General features: G+C 41.9%; 1 protein-coding gene across 4 annotated transcripts in view; it reads left to right on the forward strand.

Moving 5' to 3' along the window:
- dclk2a (doublecortin-like kinase 2a) overlaps positions 1 to 23,043 on the forward strand; it is a 378,249-nt gene that overhangs the window by 211,611 nt on the left and 143,595 nt on the right. For all 4 annotated transcript variants that reach the window (XM_063046455.1, XM_063046456.1, XM_063046457.1 and 1 more), the window contains exon 3: positions 22,845 to 22,947. In XM_063046455.1, coding sequence (XP_062902525.1) covers positions 22,845 to 22,947 — 103 coding nt within the window. The remainder of the gene's footprint in view (positions 1 to 22,844; positions 22,948 to 23,043) is intronic.

A 23,043-nucleotide genomic window follows, 5' to 3' on the forward strand; every position in this document is an offset into this window, starting at 1 on the left:
AGGTAAAAGGTCTAACTCACTCAACCCTTCTTATAAGACAGTTCTCTAATCCAGAAAGCATCCTGATAAATCTCCTCTGCACTCTCTTAGGCTTCCACATCCTTCCTATAATGAGGTGACCAAAACTGAATGTAATTCTCCAAGTGTGGTCTAACCAGAGTTTCATAGAGCTGGAACATTATCTTGTGGATCTTTAACTCAACATTTTCAAGTTCAGTCTTCCAAAGCCAATTACTTCGCACTTTTCTGGATTGAACTCCACCTGCTATTCCTCCACCCAGCTCTGCATTCTGTTATATCACATTGTAAACTATCCATTATACCACCAATCATCATGTCATTTGCAAAATTACCAATCCACCCTTCCACTTCCTCATAAAAGTTATTTATAAAAATCATAAAGTGTAGCAGTCTCCAAACAGATCCTGGCAGAACACCATCTTCATGCTGAATATGTTCCTCTAATGCCACCCTCTGCCCGTGGGCAAGCAAATTCCAAATCTACGCAGCCAAGTTTCCATGAATCCCACGCCCCATGACTTTTGGATAAGTCTATCGCAGCTCAAGTTTGAACTTTGAACTTTAGATAAACCTATTATGGGGAACCTTGTCAAACAGCTTACTAGAGGCTATACACTCCCCACCTACAGCTCCACTTCCATCTATTTGTTTTGTCACCTCCTTGAAAAACCCATTCAGGCTCATGAGGCATAGCCTGCCCTTCTCAAAGCCATGATGACTATCTCTAGTCAGACTACGCTTCTTCAAATGCCTATAAATCGTGTCCCTAAGAATCCTCCCTATTAGTTTGCCCACTGCTGATAGAAGTCGTACTGGTCTATAATTCTCAGGATTATCCCTGTTACCTTTATTGAACAACAGAATAACATTTGCCATCCTCCAATCCTCTGGTACTATTCATGTAGCCAGGGAGGATTAGATTAGATTATGAGGACACGCAGTCCTCTTTTATTGTCATTTAGTAATGCATGCATTAAGAAATGATACAATTTGTTCCTCCAGAATGATATCACAAAAACACAAGGCAAACCAAGACTAAAAAAACTGACAAAAACCACATAATTATAACATATAGTTGCAACAGTGCAAAGCAATACTGTAATTTGATAAAGAACAGACCATGGGCACGGTAAAAAAAAGTCTCAAAGTCTCTCGTAAGTCCCATCATCTCACGCAGACGGTAGAAGGAAGAGAAACTCTCTTCCTGCCATGAACCTCCAGCGCCGCTAACCTGTCAATGCAGCATCCTGGAAGCACCCGACCACAGCCGACTCTTGAGTCCGTCCGAAAACTTCGAGCCTCCAACCAGCCCTCCGACACCGAGCACCGAGCATTTCAGAAGTTTCAGAAGTTTCTCCAGATGTTCCTCCATGCTTCTCACATCTGTCTCCATCAAATCAGGATTGTGCACAATACCTACTTAACAAATTTCGGAGCGGCCGCGCACAAAGATTGCTGTCAAAGCTCTTCCCTTACTTCCCATAGTAACTTGGAGTATATCTTCTCTAGCTCCGGGAATTTACCTATCCTAATGTAGCCTCCTGGTAAGCCTCAGACTCGCTTAGCTGGCTTTCGTCTAGGGGGAGCAGCCTTTGTGTAGATGCTGTGTGATGTACCCCACCATGCCAAATATCAGACAGTACACCATATGCGAGTAAATGATTACACTTCATAGATCTTACTGGAACTATGTAATTAATAGAGATACAATATAAAAGGAAAGTAAAAGGCGCCAAACTTACCAAAGTTCAACCACTTCATGCACAACAGTTGGAGCTCAATTAACGGAGTCTTCTTCCCACCATTCGATCCCCTCCGACCCCCTCGACCCGCCGCCTGGGACCAACCACGGTGGTCGACCAGACGCTCCACATGAGTCTGTCCTCGTCACCTCTCCTCGACAAAGACCCTGGGCCTCGGACTCCCGCTCAGGGTCTGTTCTGTCGCCCCGCTTACAGCATCGCATCTCCTCTCTCTGTCCCCTTTGCGCCTTCTGCCCCAAAGCCTGCGAAAACACATCAAAGTTGCTGGTGAATACAGCAGGCCAGGCAGCATCTCTAGGAAGAGGTGCAATCGATGTTTTGGGCTGAGACCCTTCGTCAGGACTAGCTGAAAGAATAGCTGGTAAGAGGTTTGAAAGTGGGAGGGCGACGGGGAGATCTGAAATGATAGGAGAAGACAGGAGTGGGAAGGATGGAGCCAAGAGCTGGACAGTTGATTGGCAAAAGGGATATGAGAGAATCATGGGATGGGAGGCCTAGGGAGAAAGAAAGTGGGGGGGGGAACCCAGAGGATGGGCAAGGGATATTGTGAGAGGGACAAAAAGGAGAGAGAGAGAGAGAAAGAATGTGTGTATATAAATAAATAACGGATGGGGTACGAGGGGGAGGTGGGGCATTAGCGGAAGTTTGAGAAGTCAATGTTAATGCCGTCAGGTTGGAGGCTACCCAGACGGAATATAAGGTGTTGTTCCTCCAACCTGAGTGTGGCTTCATCTTTACAGTAGAGGAGACCGTGGATAGACATATCAGAATGGGAATGGGACGTATGTGTGACCACTGGGAGATCCTGTTTTCTCTGGCAGACAGAGCGTAGGTGTTCAGCAAAACGATCTCCCAGTCTGCATCGGGTCTCGCCAATGTATAGAAGGCCACATCGGGAGCACCGGACGCAGTATATCATCCCAGCCAACTCACAGGTGAAGTGTCGCCTCACCTGGAAGGACGGTCTGGGGCCCTGAATGGTGGTGAGGGAGGAAGTGTAAGGGCATGTGTAGCACTTATTCCACTTGCAAGGATAAGTGCCAGGAGGGAGATCGGTGGGGAGGAATAGGGGGGACAAATGGACAAGGGGGTCGCGTAAGGAGTGAGCCCTGCGGAAAGCAGGGCGGGGGAGGGAAAGACGTGCTTAGTGGGATCCCGTTGGAGGTGGCGGAAGTTACGGAGAATAATATGTTGGACCCGGAGGCTGGTGGGGTGGTAGGTGAGAACAAGGGGAACCCTATTCCTAGTGGGGTGGTAGGAGGATGGAGTGAGAGCAGATGTGCGTGAAATGGGGGAGATGTGTTGAGAGCAGAGTTGATGGTGGAGGAAGGAAAGCCCCTTCCTTTTAAAAAAGGAGGACATCTCCTTCGTCCTGGAATGAAAAGCCTCATCCTGAGAGCAGATGCGGCAGAGATGGAGGAATTGTGAGAAGGGGGTACCATTTTTGCAAGAGACAGGGTGAGAAGGGAAATAGTCCAGATAGCTGTGAGAGTCAGTAGGCTTATAGTAGACATCAGTAGATAAGCTGTCTCCAGAGACAGAGACAGAAAGATCTAGAATCTAGGGGAGGGAGGTGTCAGAAATGGAACAGGTAAACTTTAGGGCAGGGTGAAAGTTGGAGGCAAAGTTAATGAAGTCAACGAGCTCAGCATGCGTGCAGGAAGCAGCGCCAATGCAATTGTTGATGTAGCGAAGGAAAAGTGGGGGACAGATACCAGAATAGGCACGGAACATAGATTGTTCCACAAAGCCAACAAAAAGGCAGGCATAGCTCTAGGACCCATACGGGTGCCCATAGCTACACCTTTAGTTTGGAGGAAGTGGGAGGAGCCAAAGGAAAAATTATTAAGAGTAAGGACTAATTCCGCTAGACGGAGCAGAGTGGTGGTAGAGGGGAACTGGTTAGGTCTGGAATCCAAAAAGAAGTGGAGAGCTTTGAGACCTTCCTGATGGGGGATGGAAGTATATAGGTAAAATCATCGAAAAGTTTCAGAGCGTGAGAAGTGTCACGAACATAGGTAGGAAAGGATTGAACAAGGGGGGATAAAACCGTGTTGAGAGATGCAGAAATGAGCCCACAAAAACAATAGCTTACGGACACACAAGAAAGAATAACATCTATCCCAATTGGTTAGCAAATTAATACAATTCTCGTTATCAGTAATTATAACCCAAACAAGCTGCTATAGAGAAGCACTTTCTCAGCAGTTAACATAACAAAGAAGCCATATTATTAGCCTTAGCAGTAACATAAAAGAAGAAACCCCTTACACTAATTTGTCTCAAGTGTTCCAGCACAAACTCTTTCTAATATTCAAGTTCAAGTTTAATTGTCATTCTATGATACGCATTTCTTTGGGGCCAAACATAGAGCGAACAGTCACATGGAGCACCAGCACAATTAACACATATAATTAATACAGTTACAAAAAAAATTATTAATTTAGCCCAGGTCCTTGAGTGTCATGGCCTGTAGATTGATGATGCATATATGTTGTCCTGGAGCCACGTTTCTGCAAGAACATCCCGCAGCAGTTACTCATATTGTGTAGCGCAGCTGTAAATAATCCAGCTTTTCTTTCATTGAGCGAACACTGGGGAGCAGCACCAACAGGAGGGGCCATGTGACATGTTACTGAACATCAGCCTGTTTTACATAAACCTCACATTCATCAAGCTCCCTCTCACTGGTGAATACTGAAACAAAGTATTCATTACTAAGGACCTCCCCTACCTCCAGGCACGTTTCTTTTTTTTTATCCCTGATCATACTCTACCGTCACTGACACATGGCAGCAGTCCATAGGTTACTGCTCTTGAGGTTCTGCATTTTAGCTTCCATCTTTCATTCTAGTTCCCTATATTCGCCCTTCAGAACTTCATGCCTTTTCTTAGCCTTGTCAGTGTATACTATGACTTCTGGCAGCTCATCCTCCCTCTAAAGAATACTGTTCTGAGACGTCTCTGATCTTGGCACTGGGAGACAACATACCAACTGGGAGTTTTATTCTTGTCCATAAAATCTCATGTCTGTTCCCCTAACCAATGGTAGCTATAAACCATGAGAAAAGATACAACTTGGAATTCTAATGTACCTTAAAGGACAGACTAAATTAATTTTATGTGGTAGTCTACACCTGCTTTGTAAATTGCATTACTGCCTAGGGCAGAAGGCTTCCTGATGCTACTGACCAGACGTTGCACTTCTTCACAAACAAAATTCTGCCATGCAGGATGGAAGCTGTTGGAGGTTGGGAGAAGAGAAGGCATTCAGGTGCTTTTGAACATTTAATAGCTATGACAGCTGGCAAAAAGAAAGGTGAAATTTTGCTGGTTGTCAAACTTGTGATGGGAATTTTGAAGACAGTACTTCTTTACTGTATCATTCAATTCACTGCCAGGATCTTATAAAAGCATTCTAAGATACTTTGGGACAGCAAGATATGCTGTCTGTATATAGACCAGGAAGGTTCAGATGCATTAGGAATTATTCAGGAGTTATGTGAATATAGCAGATAGTAATTCAAACAAGAAGCAGTTTTCAGTTCTTGACATAGACTGTAAATTGCAAGTAGTAAATTGAAGTTAACAACATGTCTTTTTGCTGTCTCTGGAGCATAGGCTGCCCACAGGCTAAGAGATATGGTTTGCAAAATGGTGACCATGGTTTGCAAATGCATCAGCCAAACATTAAGACAATGGAGTTGTGTTAATTGGCCTGCTTCAAACCAAACAACATGGCTAAATTATTTGCACCATTGTGACTTCAGTTCAAGCTGACAGACCAGACTGATGTTATCACTTAGTGTATCAAACATGATCACAGGTCTAGGCGATCAATAGTTTTTTTTGTGTACTCAGGACATTTCTGCCCTCAGACACAGCCCTGACAGCGTTAATTTTGAGTGTCTGGGATTTCTATCTTCAGAAGCTTTTAGACATTATGTGTCAATTAGTTTGTCCCAGCGGGAGCATTTGAACATTCAGAGGTGTCTCTCACTGTAGATATGTTTAAAGGAAGCATTGCCAACCCAGAATGTTGAAGTAAACAATATCATTGTAACTATAGAAATTGTATTGAATCACCTGCTATTACTTCTGATCTTAAGGGTTTAAAAATTATGTACTTTTGGCTTTGTGAGACTCTACTATGAGTATTTCTTGAAGCACACCTGCTTGTTATGATGAATAAAGACCTTGATATCACTGACTTCAGTATCTTTCTGGTGACTTTGATCACACTCCCAACAAGGTGTGGGGCAAATATTGATGGCAATTGATGTTTGTGGGTACATGTCAGAAAAATCCAGATATTAGAGACTTCTATATTCAATTTATTGCCTTCAATAATCTTAAAAGTCATCTATGGAAAGATCCATTTTTTGTGGTGAATATCTCTCGATGGTGTGCCTCTCTTTGTGCATGGAAATGAGATTGAAATCAGGGAGTTTTATCTGCAGTTCTAAAGATAACCTAACCTTGATCTGAATGACTAATGCTGTGTCCTTCTATTAATTTCTCCGCCCCTTCTTCAGCTCATCTTCTGCTGAATCCATCATTCATGTCTGGACTCAACCACAGTATCCTACTGCTCCCATACAAAGCCTAACATTGCATAAAGTAGTTTCAGCTGGATGGAAATGTCAGTAAACATGACATGTTCTTCCAGATGTCTCCGCTGTGGTGGCTGGTGAACCTTGTTTGCCTGTAGACAGGTTGCATTTGAAGCTTTGTGATGGCAAGGAGTGAAGTATCAATACTTGGTACATGGTCAGAGTCAGGATTGAGAATACCAAGGGTCCTGAATATGGATTGGCTCTGACAAGCTGAAACAAATCAGCTAAACCTTATATTAAAGTTGTTATATCACCGGAAGGTTTGGTAGCTCTATGTCATTGTAGTCTTAGCATTGTTACCCCTAGCCTTAGTGGTAGTCATGCTTTTTTTAAATTATGCAGTGGAAGCCTGTGATCCTCATCCTCGTGAGCAATGGGAATTTAGTATAGAAAGGTTTCAGGTAAACCGCATTTATGAAAGCTGATTGTTCTGTAAGAAAATAAGAGTAATTGTTTATTTTAGATGGGTGAAGTTGAAAATCATATGCAATGCCCACTTTCAGCCATCCAGTAACTCTTGAGTTTCACATCAGGTTTCCAACACTAATAAAGATCCCAACAGAAAATTAGGGGATGAATTTCCTCAATAGCATTAGCAACCCAGTTAATTGGCTGCAAGTTTTACTAACTCTGAAATAAACCTACTTCCAATTGTACTCAACTATTATTTTCAGCACAATGAAAATATATTTCTCAGCACATCTCTGTCTTGCGACAACAAAAGATTGACTATACTTTAAAGCAATGCTAACGTCAAGAATTTGGTTGTGCTGACTTTATTGTAAATGTGAATGTAGACCTAGTTACCTTTTGCAGTTCCAATGGGTATTTTGGTGTAAGAGAGGAGAAGGCTGTTAGTCCCAATCAGAAAATGCATTACACTGTAGTTTGTTCACTTTGCTGTTGCATCAGCTCCACCATATCAGGCGGATATATGTTCTGCCACCTGCATGCTTCAGAGCCATGGACTACCTATAGCAGGCACATCAGACTATTGAGAAGGTACACCAACAATGTCTCCTTAAAAAGAAATCACTGCTAAGTTATGTGAACCAACATCAGCTCCCTCTCCTGAACCAAGATCAGCACCCTCTCCTGAACCAAGGTCAGCACCCTCTCCTGAACCAGGGTCAGCATCCTCTCCTGAACCAAGGTCAGCACCCTCTCCTGAACCAATGTCAGCACTCTCTTCTGAAACAACATCCCCAGCATAAAGAACAGATACTCTAGGTGGGTTCATCATTCACATGTCTGACACGAGACCCCAAAACATGCACGCTGCTCTGAGCTTCATCACTGCAAAAGGGGGAGAAGTGATTCTAGGACACTCTCAAAATCCCCTTGAAAGAATGTAATCCTCACCAACTCATGAAAATCCTGCCCATGACTACTCAATATGAGGGAGAGTGGCAGGGTGAGAACACACAGTGCAGCACCAAGGATTTTGACTCTCTTTGGCGCACTCAAAAGATCAGCAAAAACAACAGGAGAAAGCACTACCTTATAACCTACACTTAAATCCCTGCCAAATATCTCCTATCCTTCCTGAAATGAAGTTTGTAAATCCCAAATTGGTTTTATCAGCCATAGAACTGAAGTGGAAACAAATTATCCTCAACTTTGAGATAGGAAGACTTGCATTCATGAAACATTTTCATAGCTCTGGATGACTCTCAGCTCTTTTTCTGCAATAAAGAACTTTTAAACTCAATTATTGTAATAGTGAAATGCAATAATCGTACTAGTGAAATATTGAAATAATGAAAGTTGGCTTGCAGGTACAACAAGTTATTAAGAAGGCAAACGGAATGTTGGCCTTCATTGCTAGAGGGATATCAGGGAGGTCATACAGGGTACTGGTGAGGCCGCACCTGGAGTACTGTGTGCAGTTCTGGTCTCCATACTTGAGGAAGGATATACTGGCCTTGGAGGCAGTGCAGAGGAGGTTCACCAGGTTGATTCCAGGGATGAAGGGGTTAACCTATGAGGAGCGATTGAGTCGCCTGGGACTATACTCTACGGAATTCAGAAGAATTAGAGGGGATCTTATAGAAGCATACAAAATTTTGAAAGGGATAGATAAGATAGAAGTAGGAAAGTTGTTTCCATTGGTAGGGAAGACTAGAACTAGGGGACATTGCCTCAAGATTCAGGGGAGAATATTTAGGATGGAGATGAGGAGAAACTGTTTTTCCAAGAGAGTGGTGAATCTGTGGAATTCTCTGCCCAGGGAAGCAGTTGATGCTTCTTCATGAAATATATTTAAGATACAGTTAGTTAGGTTTTTACATAATAACGGAGTTAAGGGTGATGGGGAAAAGGCAGGTAGATAGAGCTGAATTTACAGACAGATCAGCCATGATCCTATTGAATGGTGGGGCAGGCTCGATGGGCCGGATAGCCTGCTCCTGCTCCTATTTCTTATGTTCTTATGTTGAATGTAATCACACTGAGCACGGGGCCCCCCCCGCCCCCCCCCCCCCCGGGCTGTGTGCTCAGTCCACTGCTGTTCACTCTGCTGACCCACGACTGTGCAGCAATACACAGCTCGAATCACATCATCAATTTCACCGATGACACGACCATGGTGGGTCTCATCAGCAAGAACAACGAGTCAGAATACAGAGAGGAGGTGCAGCGGTAAACGGACTGGTGCAGAGCCACAACCTGTCTCTGAATGTGAACAAAACAAAAGGGATGGTTGTTGACTTCAGGAGAGCACGGAGCAACTACTCTCCGCAGAACATTGACAGCTCCTCCGTTGAGATTGTTAAGAGCACCAAATTTCTTGGTGTTCACCTGGCGGAGAATCTCACCTGGTCTCTCAGCACCAGTTCCATAGCCAAGAAAGCCCAGTAGCATCTCTACTTTCTGCGAAGGCTGAGTAAAGTCCATCTCCCACCCCCCATTCTCACCACATTCTACAGAGGATGTATCGAGAGCATCCTGAGCAGCTGCATCACTGCCTGGTTCAGGAATTGCATCATCTCAGATCACAAGACCCTGCTGCGGATAGTGAGGTCAGCTGGGAAGATCATCGGGGTCTCTCTTCCTGCTATTACAGACATTTACACCACACGCTGCAACCGCAAAGCTAACAGCGTTGTGAAGGACCCCATGCACCCCTCACACAAACTCTTCTCCCTCCTGCCATCTGGCAAAAGGTACTGAAGCATTCGGGTTCTCACGACCAGACTGTGCAACAGTTTCTTCCCCCAAGCCATCAGACTCCTCAATACTCAGAGTCTAGACTGACATCTACATCATTTATTATTATATTGTAATTTGTCCTCCACTGTGCCTATTGTCTTGTCTATTAATTATTGTACTGCCCCGCACAGTTTTGTGCACTTTTTGTAGTCCTGTGCAGGTCTGTAGACTAGTGTAGTTTTTATGTTGTTTTACGTAGTCTAGTGTAGCCTTGTGCTGTCTCAGGTAGTCTAGTATAGTTTTGTGTTGTTTCATATAGTGTCAGGGTCCTGGAGGAACGTTGTTTCGTTTTTACTGTGTATTGTACCAGCAGCTTATGGTCGAAATGACAATAAACTTGACTTGACTTGACTAATACTTTGTTGACCCAACCTCATGTAGGACTGCAGTAGTTTTGAGAGTCATTAAGTTAGAAATTGCTACCAGCCACAAAGAACCTATATTGGCACATCATGCCAGTATCAAGTCCTGATGTCAGTTTCCTGGTAACTAAGGTATGGATACAACTTAGAAACAGCCTGTGAAGTGATAGGACCTTACTTGGCATAAGACCACAGCAGGGCCTGTCCACAAAATGTTTGCAAGATTTTTTTTGGTGAGATTGTTATGCCATACAGGTATTAACACTAATTGCTTCAGAACGTTCCTGTAACTCATTCAAACATTCAAAGCCCATTGAAGTACATATTGAAATGTTAAAAATGCAAAATATATATTCAAGTATTGAAGCATTCTTAATTAATTGAGTACTTACTCTTCTGTCTCACAGCTGGTCTTCTCTATTCAAGTGAATGGGCTTACAATTCCTACTTCATTTCCACCAGGCAAGTTTCTCTGCATCAAGAAAATCTGCAGATGATGGAAATCCAAAGCAACACACACAAAATGCTGGAGGAACTCAGCAGGCCAGGCAGCATCTATGGAAAAGAGTAACCTGTCGATATTTTGGGCGCAGACCCTTCATCAGGACACATGAAATGTTGACCTGAAATGTTTACTGTTCGCTCTTTTCCATAGATGCTGCCTGGCCTGCTGAGTTCCTCCAGCATTTTGTGCGTGTTGCTTCAAGTTTCTCAGAACAACTGCTAGGGTGCAGCCAGAGTCTTGCCAGTGATTTTGGGATTTTGTTTTCATCTGTGAATCATGAGCATAATGATGTTCATAATGCTAACAATTTGGCCATTGTCCTTGCTATGACATATTTACATACTGCCAATTTTAAATTCTGGCATGAAACAGAGCAATATTTACTAGTATAGACTTATTACAGTAAAAAAGCATTAAATCAATTTAGCTTACCATTACTGAATAAGCAGGCTTTTAAATAACTGAATATGACTTTATAAACATATTGGTTAATGTTGTAAGAAAAAATATTTTAAAATATCACTATTGCTGACTTTTCACCCAAAAGAACCAGCTTAATTTTAAGAGCTTTCTTGAAAGCCTACTAAGGACTGCAATTAGCAGGAACCAGCCATGGTAATTAATTCAATATGGACATAGTCAATTTTGTGGGGAAAACTGCTTCTAGCACAATATTCTTTAAACCATTCCTGAAGATGTAAGAACATTGATTTATGCTAAACGTAATTGGCACTCTGAATGTTGCGATTTTATCTGCTGTGGTTTGGTCAAATACAGATGAGTCATATTGAATAAATCCAACCATAGCTTTGTTGAAGCTCCGGGCCATGAAGTTTAGTTAACATCCAGACCTTAGCAACATGAAATATACCTTTCTCCCCCACTTTCCAACATGCTGAACTCACTTCAGAAAATACCTTTAAATCAGTTACTTGTGGAAGCAGACACCTTTCCTTTCAAGCATTTGTCAGCTGAGCACTTTTCACATGTTGGCATGTCCCTGCTACTTCTCATTAACCATCCTGATATCATTCTATACATTAGCAATGATCCAATGATACTGATTATGTCAGCTAGGGAAGACTTTTAGACGCTGAAAACAGCAAGGGTCACATAAACTTTGTGTGCTAATGTAAAGGTTTAGAATTAAAATTTGGGCGACACGTTGCCATTGTCTAAATTAAGGTTGTACTTTCAACTATATTACCCACGTTCTTCAACAGTTCGATAGTTTTGTTTAATATCAGAGAATGTATACAATATACAACCTGAAATGCTTACTCTCCACAGACCTCCCTGAAACAGAAGAAAAAACCCCAAAGAATGAATGACAGAAAAAACATAAGAACCCCAAAGCCCCTGCCCCCTCCCACGCACAAGCAGTATCAACCCCCTCCCACTTATTCTAGAATAAAACATCAGTATTCCCACCAGCCACCATGCAAGCAAAGGCAAAGCCCCCAAAGAGATGACCCTGGTCTACAGTCCATCAAAAACTAACTGTTCACTCCAACATTTCGATATCCCACAGGCCCCCTCTCTCACTAACAAGGGAGAGGTATATCACTCCTTCCACAGTGACAGGGGAGACAACAGTCACTATTTCGATGTTACAGTCAGTTTGAAGCACTGCTTTTTATTTTGAGTTCCCGACTCGAAAAGCGGCAAATCGATTACCAAGTGCAGAGCCCTCCGACAGCCTCATTCGCTGTCTTCATTGTTCCAGCTCCCGCTACATTTCAGTACATGCCACCGGTGAGAAGTCATGTCCACAGGGCTGTGCAGGCCCCGAAGTCGCCCAACTGCAGGCCAAACCTGGACATGCTGAAATGCGGCTGATTGGCAAGCTCCAAGAATGGCATGCGGTCGTGCAGAACCGCAGTCTTTGAGTGCTGCTGTAGATGAAAGATCCTGATAGGACCCCAGCAACCCTGAAAAGGAAACTAGAGACATTAGAATAGGAAGAGTTGAACTGTTTCGCTGACGAGCTGGGAGAAGTCGCCCTCTGGTGCCATCGTTCGCTCTTGTGACATTTTGCTGAAGTAGTGTAAAAGTGATCTACATCGGTTAAGTAATTATGTTTTTGTGACTAATAGAATAAAACTTCAGGTTACAAAGATGTCTGTGTGCAGCAGAGCAATATACACAAAATACTGGAGGAACCCAGAATGTCAGGCAGCATCTATGGAAATGAATAAACAATCGATGTTTCAGGCCAAGACCCTTCTTCATGACTGGAAAGGAAGGGTAAAGACACCACAATAAAATGGTTGGGGAGGTAGAAGTTATCTTCCCCCTTCCTTTCCAGTCCTGAAGGAGGGTCTTTTTCTGAAGCATCAACTGCTTAATAATTTCTAGAGATGCTGCCTGACCTGCTGAGTTCCTCCAGCATTTTGTGTGTGGTGCTCTGGATTCCCAGCATCTGCAGAATCTCTTGTGTTTATGTGTGCAACAGAGCACCATTTTATGCCTTTCTATAGGGCTGGTACTCCAGTCCAGCTGGATGGGAAAAAAGAATGTATGACTGCAGCAGCTGAGTTGCTGTTTTATCCCTGCAGCAGAGGTCAGTAATGGATCAAAATGAAAGCTTCTGTTATCTCCAGTCTGGAAATGATTATTATAAAATACAGGCCTGCAATGTTGTTTTATAGGGGTGATTACAGCCAGAATTGTTATATTAGTCAATTTTATCACTTGTAACTGCAAGGAAGCAGGTTCCCTCTTCTGTGCAAATTGTGTCTAGCTGCTGTAACATTTTTATTGGCCTCTGGCTCAATGATAGGCTGGGGTTTTATTAGCCAATCATAGTATGGTTCTGTCGTACTCACACAAAGAATAGATTGTAGCTCTTTGTTAATGATATGGAAACGAAATTAGTTGCTGCAGGCTCCTGACAGACCAGTGCCATGAATGCAAATTAGAGCGACTGAGGAAAAAAATGTTCAACAATGGTAAACTATCCTCACCTTAAAGAATGCAGAGACACATAGAAAGGTCATGAAATTGTTAAAGTAAAACACTAAAGTGTCTGAATTTGTCAGTGCAGAAGGTTGGTTTGTTGATTTTTCTCTGAGAAAATATTACTGGAAGTGCAGCGGAGCAACTGGGATCTCGATGAACAATGGAACAAATAATGCATTGAAATTATGGAACTGACAAAGAAAGATCACAAGGACTGTGAAACAGATCAATTACTGGTCAGAAACGCCACTAATAAGCCAGTTTTTCCACACTCTGCTGCTGGATTTTGCCTCTGTAGCTGTGTGAAGAGTTATCACATCCACACAACTGCATTCCACCATTGGACTACTCAAGGAATTCAGTGATAGATCGCAGGCTATTTAGTTCCCCAGTATTTACACCCGAAAATCTGTCCACAGCACCTGCACCAATTTAAACCTTCTGTAGAGTTGTGACATCATTCATTTCAATAGTGCAGAATGTAGAAGAGGGATAAGTGCATTGCTGGTATTTTATAATTTCAAATTAATGGATTTCATTAAATGCATTATTTTATTTTTGTGGTTTAAATCGATTGCCTTTTAAATTTAAATAGTGTGTTTAATAGTACATAAAATATTCTGAGCAATTTTGGTACCCGTTTGTAAGGAAAGAAGTGCTGGCCCTGGAGAGGATCCAGAGGAGGTTCACAAGAATGATCCCAGGTTTGAAAGGTTTAATATCAAGGGAACTTGGTGTCTCTGGGCCTGTAAATAATGGAGTTCAGAAGCATGGGTGGGGGAGAGGGTGAAGGAGTAAGGATATGTGGCTTTAATTTCTTCCACCATTGATGCTGTCCTTGCCCTCATCTTCTCCATTTCCAGAATGTACCCACTCACCCCATCTTCCCGCCACCTTAACAGTGATAGAGTTCCCCTTGGCCTTACCTATGACCCCCTGAGCTTCAGCATCCAACATATCATCCTTTGTAACTTCCACCATCTCCAAAGGGATCCTACTACTAAACATATCTCTACCTCTCCCCTGCCCCCTGCTGTCCACAGAGATTGCTCCCTTTGTAATTCCCTTGTCCATCTGGTATGTGTCTCTGCAAGCAGCCAAAGTACTACACCTGCCCATTCACCTCCTCCCTCAGCTCCATTCAGGGCCCCAAACTGTCCTTCCCTGTGAGACAACACTCCACCTGTGAATCTGCTGGGGTCATCTATTGTATCCGGTGCTCCCGATGCAGCCTCCTCTACGTTGGTGAGACCCATCGTAAGTTGGGGGACAGCTACATCGAGGACCTCTGCTTCACCTATTAAAAAGCAGAACTTCCCAGAGGCCAACCATTTTGATTCCCATTCCCATTCCTGTTCTAAAATGTCAGGCCATGGCCTCCTCTTGTGCCACAGTGAGTCTGGGTAACCTCCAACCTGATGCTATGAATATTGATTTCCCCTACCTGTAAAAAAAAATCCCCCCCCTCTCTTATTCTGTTCACCACTCTGGCCCCTTACTTCTTCTCACCTGCCTGTCATCTCTCCGTGGGTCCCCTCCTTCCCTTTCTCCTCTGGTCCACTCTCCTCTCCTATCATACTCCTTTCTTTCCTGCCCTTTACCTTTCCTTCCCTCCCTAGCTGTACCTATCATCTTCTAGCTAACCTCCTTACCCTCTTCCAACCTTTTTATTCTGGTCTCTTCCCCCTTCCTTTCCTGTCCTGAAGAAGGGTCTTGGCTCAAAACATTGATTGTTACTCATTTCCATAGATGCTGCCTGACCTGCTGAGATCCTCCAGCATTTTGTGTGTGTTGAAAAAAAATCAGCCAAGATTGAATCGTGAAGCAGACTTAATAGACCAAATGGCCTAATTCCTACCCTGTACCTTATGGTCTAAATAGTTCTTGAATGTTTAAGTTTGTTAGGGATGTGTTGTTGCTTTGAAAGCTTGAGACATGTGGAATTACCCGTCAAAGCATTTCGGCAGAACTGGGAACCAGTGAGGCCTTGTGCTGCTCAGTGTCTGTCAGTCTGGTTGCGTCAGCTTCTTTGCAAAGTGTGCACTGGAAACCTCATCTAGATGAGACCTTGCCTAGCAACTAGGCATCAGGGACTGCAGGTGCAAGCAGCTTTTGGCAATTTCCAGGCCCAAATGTGCAAATTTATTGTCTTCATTGCCACAAGTTGCTGGCCAGTTTGCACATTAATAATGATGTTTGCTATTTTGTTGTATCATTTTTCATCACATTTCAACCCATTTTTTTGTTTTGGAGAACAAATGATAGAATTATTTATTCCAATCAATATTGTAGTGGCTATTCTAACAAGCCAATGCCGCTGCTGGCAGCGTAATATTGGGGTTGTTATCTTTGTATGATCAATTCAGTAGTAATGTTCCAAAGAGTTGAAGAACTGTATTTGTTTCTTTATTAGCAACTAATGAAACAAGCAATCTTAAAGCGATGCAGTTAAGCATAACTGAGTGAAATTAAGCCTAAACAGAAGTTATGACGCCCGATGGTCCCAAGAACCAAACCAAACTGGCTAGAACAAAGCACAAATATGTAACTTATTCCCTTTGCTTTTACTACGCCGCCACTTACATGACTAGTTACCAAAATAAACATCATACACACAGAATACAATGCAGATAGAGAACAGATGCATGGCTGTTACAAATATTAAAGACTATATCTCAAAATTAATATATCTGCTTCAAAGAAACAGATAACGGGATCGTTTTCAATAAACACAGCAGGGAACTGGAGGAATCTATGAAGCCATGGAACAAAGGAATAAAAATATGAATCAGTCCCTGCCATAAATGACAGCCCAGGAATGAATACCAGCTTTACATGTGGAAATTCTATCTTTAAAGAAGTGTACAACTGTAACTAATATTAAATGATATTTATGGCAATGTACTTTAGTTATTATATTCCTTTTCTTCATCTCTTGCTTTCTGTGGTTCACTATTTTGTATCAATGTTTACTGCAACTCAGGTAACCTATAGCTATAATGATCATTCCTAGCCAGTGCCCTTTTGTTCCGTTTTGTTGGTCTGGATCATACAGATTAATGCCTGTGGTTCTGACCTTCTCCCCAAATCACAGTGGGAAATTGAAAGAAATTTTGTGCAAATTACTGTTGGGTGTATCAGTTATATTCTCCATTTCTAATTCGTGGAATAAAGCAATCACAATATTTTGGGTGTACTGTCATTAATAATCTTCTGTGAAATCTTGCTCAATTTCTGCCAGTGCAGTCTCTGTTGATAGCGGCAATGTCACAGTTGTGTTCTGATGAAGTTCTGCATCTAAATATCTCTGCTTCTCAAATAATCAGCAGAAATTTAACTGGTATATCCAGTGGCAAGTAGTGTTAATCCAGCACAAGATAGCACAATTCTATGTCTGTAGCGAAGAAAATCAACTATTTATGAATAGGTCTCTGCCTAAGTATACAATGTAGACCTGGACTGCTACACTAAAAAAATGAAGAGCATATTTTTTTTGTCTGACAAGTGTTTCACCTGCCATTATTTTCTTCAAAAATAGAAGTACATATTTTTGGGTGAGTAGCCTCAAGATAGGTAATGGTTTGCTGATGGTAGTGCTGGACTAGTGCCCCAGAGATGGTAAAGGTTAAACTGTCTTCTGAAGCATACATCTTATTTGAGCTAATTGGTGACTAACTCTCAAAAATGAGGTCCAAAAAAAAATACACAGACACACATTTGATAGAAAGTGGCAGAATCAGATTGCATATCCGGCAGATCATCATGCAAATCAGTGTGCAATGCTTCCATATTACAGCTTCATGCTTCAGCCAACCCCCCAGCATAACCTATAACAGCTAAATCAGTATTAATAAAAATATAGGAGCTGCCATCCTTGGCATTAAAACAGATTGTGACACCTTGTAGTTTGTTTGCTAGATTGTCTGTTTCTGAGAGTTAATTTTATGGTCTGTGTGGTGCTGAATTTTTTTTGTTATGGAAGGCTATGCCAGAGGATATTTCTTCTAAGTGATTGGTAGGGCTTCCTCTGGGAAATGAAAGAATGAAGGAAGGTCAAACACAGCAGGACCAGCTGCTAGAAAAGGAAGGAGGAGGAGGGAGAGAAAAGCTCTTAACAGGAGACCGAGTTTGCCAAGAGTCCTTAGGGAGCCATTCTTTAACACCATTTTCAGCAAAGACCAGCAACTTAATTGTTTTACACAGGAGATTGTGTCTAAATTCCCTCTACAAATGAAGCCACTCCTGCAGAACACAGCAGAGACTTTTACAGGTCTGGTTCCTTCCAGGCTGCTTCTAGATATATGACTTCCACCATCCAGTCTGCAGTACACTGACGTAATAAGAGATGCTATTGCAGTGCTCCACACAAAGGGAAACAGTTCAGAGATAGGCAGTGAAATGCAAATTAAAATTTGCACAGATTGCAGGTTCTCCTGTGGTGCACAGTACCACTCACTCAGGCTCATTGCCTTCTCTTCAACTCGTGTTATTTCGGCCATTTCAATGAAGTGAAAGAGATTTCATTTTCTCATTATCCATCTGATGCACGATCAAGGACAGGAGCCCCCTCCATCCTGCAATGTTCTCCTGTGCCACCAGAATCTGACCCATCAGGACAAGTCAAATGCCGGCTACTCAGTGATAAATTTAGCTCTTATTGCCTATAACTCTGACAGGAATCCATATTCATGTTGCACAGCAATTCTGCAATGATAGCCATGCTTCTCTGGATAATGTTGCCTTCAGTGTACTCAAGCATCAAACCTCGTCATGTACAAACAATATTTGGATGGTTTACTTCAAGGTCCACAATATGCAAGGCTGTGGGCCAGGTTCTGGAAAGTAGAGTTAGATTGAGTAACTCTTAAATGGCAAGGACATGATGGGCCAAATGGACTTCATTGTCACTACATTTTGGTGATTCTTTTGAACACTTTTGTTTATTTTGCACAAAATTTGAGAAATACATAAGGATATTTTTCACACATGTATACACCTATTTACATTTTCATTATCTACACCTTTTTATTACATTTTAATTCAGCTATTCAAACACAGACACTTAGATATACAGACCAGGAAAATAATGCATTTTCTAGCTGACTTACTGATGCCATCAATTAAAATTATTTGACCCTTAGAATTAATTATTACCACTAATTATATGCTTCCCATGCCTGTTCTGCAAAGAGCTAGGGATTTCAGGATATGTCTGTGTTGATGAATTTTGGGTCGATCCAGGGTGACAATATCAATTTGAAAGGACAGGCATCATGAATATTGTCTCTAAGTATGTTCATTCTGAAAATGAATCTCGGGGTTATGTATGGTGACATATATGTATTTTGATAATAAATTTACCTCGACTTTTGAACTTTGTTATGGGAATATGGAAACAAATTGTCAATCATTACTGCTGTACTAATGGGAAGTATAACAATAACCAATAATAGTGTGGTATCAGCATTTATTTTTCCTTATTTGGATATTGTGTTCTTCTCATTATCCTTACGATCTGGTACTGCCAAAAGGTTGATCTACAGTCCCCAAGTTAGGACAGTGTTCCATTCCTGAGCACTGTCTGTAACCTGAACTGTTTATAAATTGGAAATGAATAAAACCAACGTATGGAAGAGGATTGCAGAAACGGTTGTGATGATGCAAACAGGATGAGACGAGTGTAGCACCTTCGCCAACTCAGTGAGCAAGCGAGTGATTCTTCTCAGTGTTACTAGCTCCGCTCAGCCGGACCCAGCCCCCCATTGTTGCCACTCGGGGGGAGAAGGCTTACAGAATTGTCCAGCTCCAACCCATTAGAAGATGCCCGCAGCGACCAGCAGATCCATCACCATGTAGCCTGCTGGTCTCCAAAGTGTTCATTCTAACGTATGGGCTGCCCCCATAAGTCGGGTATTCGTAACCTGTTGAGGACCTGTACAGTTGTATAGGATGGACTGAATGGATCTGGTGGTCTTTGTATGCCTATGACTTTTCAGTTATTTTCTAAACAATTGTTGTTGCTTCTGTCAAAGACAATGTTTTGTAGTTTGCTCATGCGTCACTGCTTTGGGGACCTAAGGACACTGCTATACCAGTAAATAAAGGAAGCGTGCCAAAGGGACAGGACCAAAGGCACAGAACCTATAACAATGTCACCAGAAAATAAATGCTTGGCCACCTATGGGGGCTAAAGACTGACAGGCTTCCTGGTTCTGATGATTCATAGTCTGGGTCATAAAGGAAGTAGCTGCCGAGAAAAGTGAATTCATCAGTTGTAACCTCTCTGGAATCTGTAAAGGTCCTCAAGAGGAAAGCTACAAATACAACCATACTTTTGAAAAGAAGTAGACATAAACACATAGCCACATAGCCGAAGAAAAAGCCAAAATTCATTATTGGGATCTCCTTGGGAAATGTTCCGCTGACATCAGAGTGGGGATTGTTTATGAATTCAGTGATTCTTGACATGGTGTCAGCCTAAGAGCATTCTGTTCCCATTAGTTGACTCCTCTTGATTTAACTGTAGGTGTGCCTCTACTGACCTGCAGAAAGGCATTTTCTAGAGGATCCATGTAGGACTCAAGAGTTCCTATCTGTTCACCTTTTTCCAGGCAGCCTAATGCAGAGAAGATGTTGGAGCTCAAAGTCTAAGTAGCCTTGGTGTGAGCATTAATTAGAGATAGCTTGATATAATAACCCGAAGCCCTGTTAACAACTGCAGCATCAACTGAGATGGCCACAGGTTCCATTAATACCTTCATTGCCAATACCAGTGTCCAGGCCAAACCCAAGGGCATTTTTTGGCAGAGAAACATAGAAAACCTACAGCACAATACAGGCCCTATGTTTTATTATCATGTGATAACTCTTAAAGCAGCATTGCTTGCTTGAAATCACTGCTGCAAGTGATGGAGTAGATATGGCTGACCTGCTAAGAATGTGTTGGATGCAGAGTTCAGCACCGCATTTCACTGACATGCAATCAGATATAAAGGCAATGGAAGTGGAGCCCCCTGCACCCCACCCTAATAGTGATGTAGGTCCACCTGTTTCATCTGTGATTTGATGAAGTATCCACCATTGTCATCATGGCAGATTCACCATCAGCCCTTGATAGTGCTCAAATTGCTCTCTTCTGACTATGAGGTCTATTTTCTTGACAAAGACACTCCTGGTTTTGAGGCAGCAACTTCAAATGAGGATTGTAAGTCAATGACATGCTCATGGACTTTCATTGTCCAATATGGTTCATGTTTGGCATGAAAATGGTAATAGATCTTATGTTTCCATTCAACTGTGTAGTGTGAATAAAATATAATTAACACTCAGTCTGATGGTTTATGTGGCAGTGTTTGAATAACTGTGGGCAAAATAGAAAAGTCCCCTGTATCCATCTGTGTGTGTGTGTTAGAGCAATTGTGTAGAGAACAATGCCATCTTCAATACGGAGTGCTGTACCCTCTTTCTGACAATAATACTCATTGGTGTTCAATTTGGTGGATTTCTTCTTGAATCTTGTGACATGTTATAATAAATGGCGGTGCAGGCTCGAAGGGCCGAATGGCCTACTCCACCTATTTTCTATGTTTCTATGTTATATATGCATCACTTCCAGAAGATTGTAGGATTCATCTAAAAGCAATGATAATCTATGTCTTATTTTTTGACTATATCCAAATATTTGTTCTAAAGAACAGAGTTTAACTTGTTCCCCTTTCTAAGCCATAATCTTTTTGTAGTGGCATTTGTTGTTGATAATGTCATAATCACCCAGTTTTATATCATATTCTCCCACTGGCAACTTTCCAGTGATACTTCTGTTTAATAACTACAAATAAACATTATTACCCAAAAGCAAAATGCTGTAGATGCTATAAATCTGTAAAAAGCTAGAGAGGAAGCATCTACGGAGAAAGAAATAGCAAGCGAAAAAGAGAATAAAAAATAATATTGCCAGCTGAAAGAGGATATTAAAATCTGGCGAATAACAAAATTACTTCCCAAGGTGGTTTAAGTACGAGGAGGCAGTAAAATTTGAAATTACCAGGTGGGAAGAGAAAAAACTCAAAGATGGAAACATGATGTATGGAGGGATATGGTCCGTGTGCAGGTCAGTGGGACTAGGCAGAAAATGGTTCTGCACAGCCAAGAAGGGCCAAAAGGCCTGTTTCTGTGCTGTAGTTTTTCTATGGTTTCTATGAGTTAAAAGGTTGGAATTGATTAACAAAATGTCGAATTTATTGTTGAGTTCAGATGACTGTATTGTGTCTAGTGAGAAAATGAAATGCTGTTTCTGAAGCTTCCATTAAATGTAGTTGGAACAGTATAAGAAGCAAGAGAAAGGAAGGTCAGAATGGGAACAAATTGGGGAGTTAAAAGGGCAGGCAGCTAAGCTCAGGGTCATGCAGTACTTGCCATCTGAATGGAGATTACGGAATCAGCACGTGGATTTTCCAGGTGTAGTGGAAATCACATAATACATTATTGGATTACTTACTCCAAAACTAGAAACAAACAAAGATGTTTTAGAGCCAGAATTTAATATTATTACAGTATGTTCACCACTGTTTATTTAAAATTTGTAATTGGACTCATTTGACTACATGCATTCAAATGATTTAGATAGAAAGAAGTTAACTGGAAAGTGTTGTATATTTTTATTGCTATTTCACAGTTATATAATAAATATGCCTTCAAATGAGATCACTATGAAGTCTAATTAATGCCATTTTGTTCCACACATTCTGTTTAGAAACCTATTGGTGTCAGGGCCCTCTAACATGACTGGAATCCTTGTCCACCTTACTCCAACGCTCCATCTTCATCTGTTTGTTTTGCAAACTCAACTCTTGTAATCACATCATTGGTTAATCTTCCTGATCTTCACCTGTACCATAAAAAGTTCCATTAATACAAAAGAGCATCTCTTCTTGATTCTAACAATAGCAAATAAGCTTGAAGTGGGAGATTATTATCACCTTGGATTGAGATGAGTTTTGCCATTAATCCTTTGAATTGCATTTTTCATCCTACCAAAGAACTACCGAATGAAGCAGTCAAATCATTTTTGGATAGCTGGGGCAGCACAGTAGTGGTTAGCACAGCGCTTTGCAGTATCAGCGACCCAAGTTCAATTCCTGCTGCTGTCTGTAAGGAGCCCGTTTCCTTCGTGTGCGCTGGTTTCCTCCCACCATCCGAAGATGTCCCATTTGAGAGGTTAATTGTTTATTGTAACTTGTCCCGTGATTAGGCTAGGATTAAATCAGAGATTGCTGGGCAGTGTGGCTCAAATGGGCAGAAGTGGTGTGTTATGTACCTTAAAGTGCTGTTATCAATGATAGATTATAGAGCTAGACTTTTATTTTGCAGATGCATTATTCCAACTATCTAATATTTCCTTTTTCAGATCATTTGCCTGCAGGATTTTTTTGGAGATGATGATGTCTTTGTTGCATGTGGTCCAGAAAAGTACCGATACGCCCAGGATGACTTTTTGCTGGATAGTAGTGGTAAGATACCGTGGCTCATTCTGTTCAGGATTCAGATTGAATGTCGTTTACCTCCAGGGGAATGCTAAAAATTCAAGGAGATTTTCCACTGATCTA

Source organism: Mobula hypostoma, chromosome 4 (genome assembly GCF_963921235.1).
Source record: "Mobula hypostoma chromosome 4, sMobHyp1.1, whole genome shotgun sequence".
NCBI classification, from domain to species: Eukaryota; Metazoa; Chordata; class Chondrichthyes; order Myliobatiformes; family Myliobatidae; genus Mobula; species Mobula hypostoma.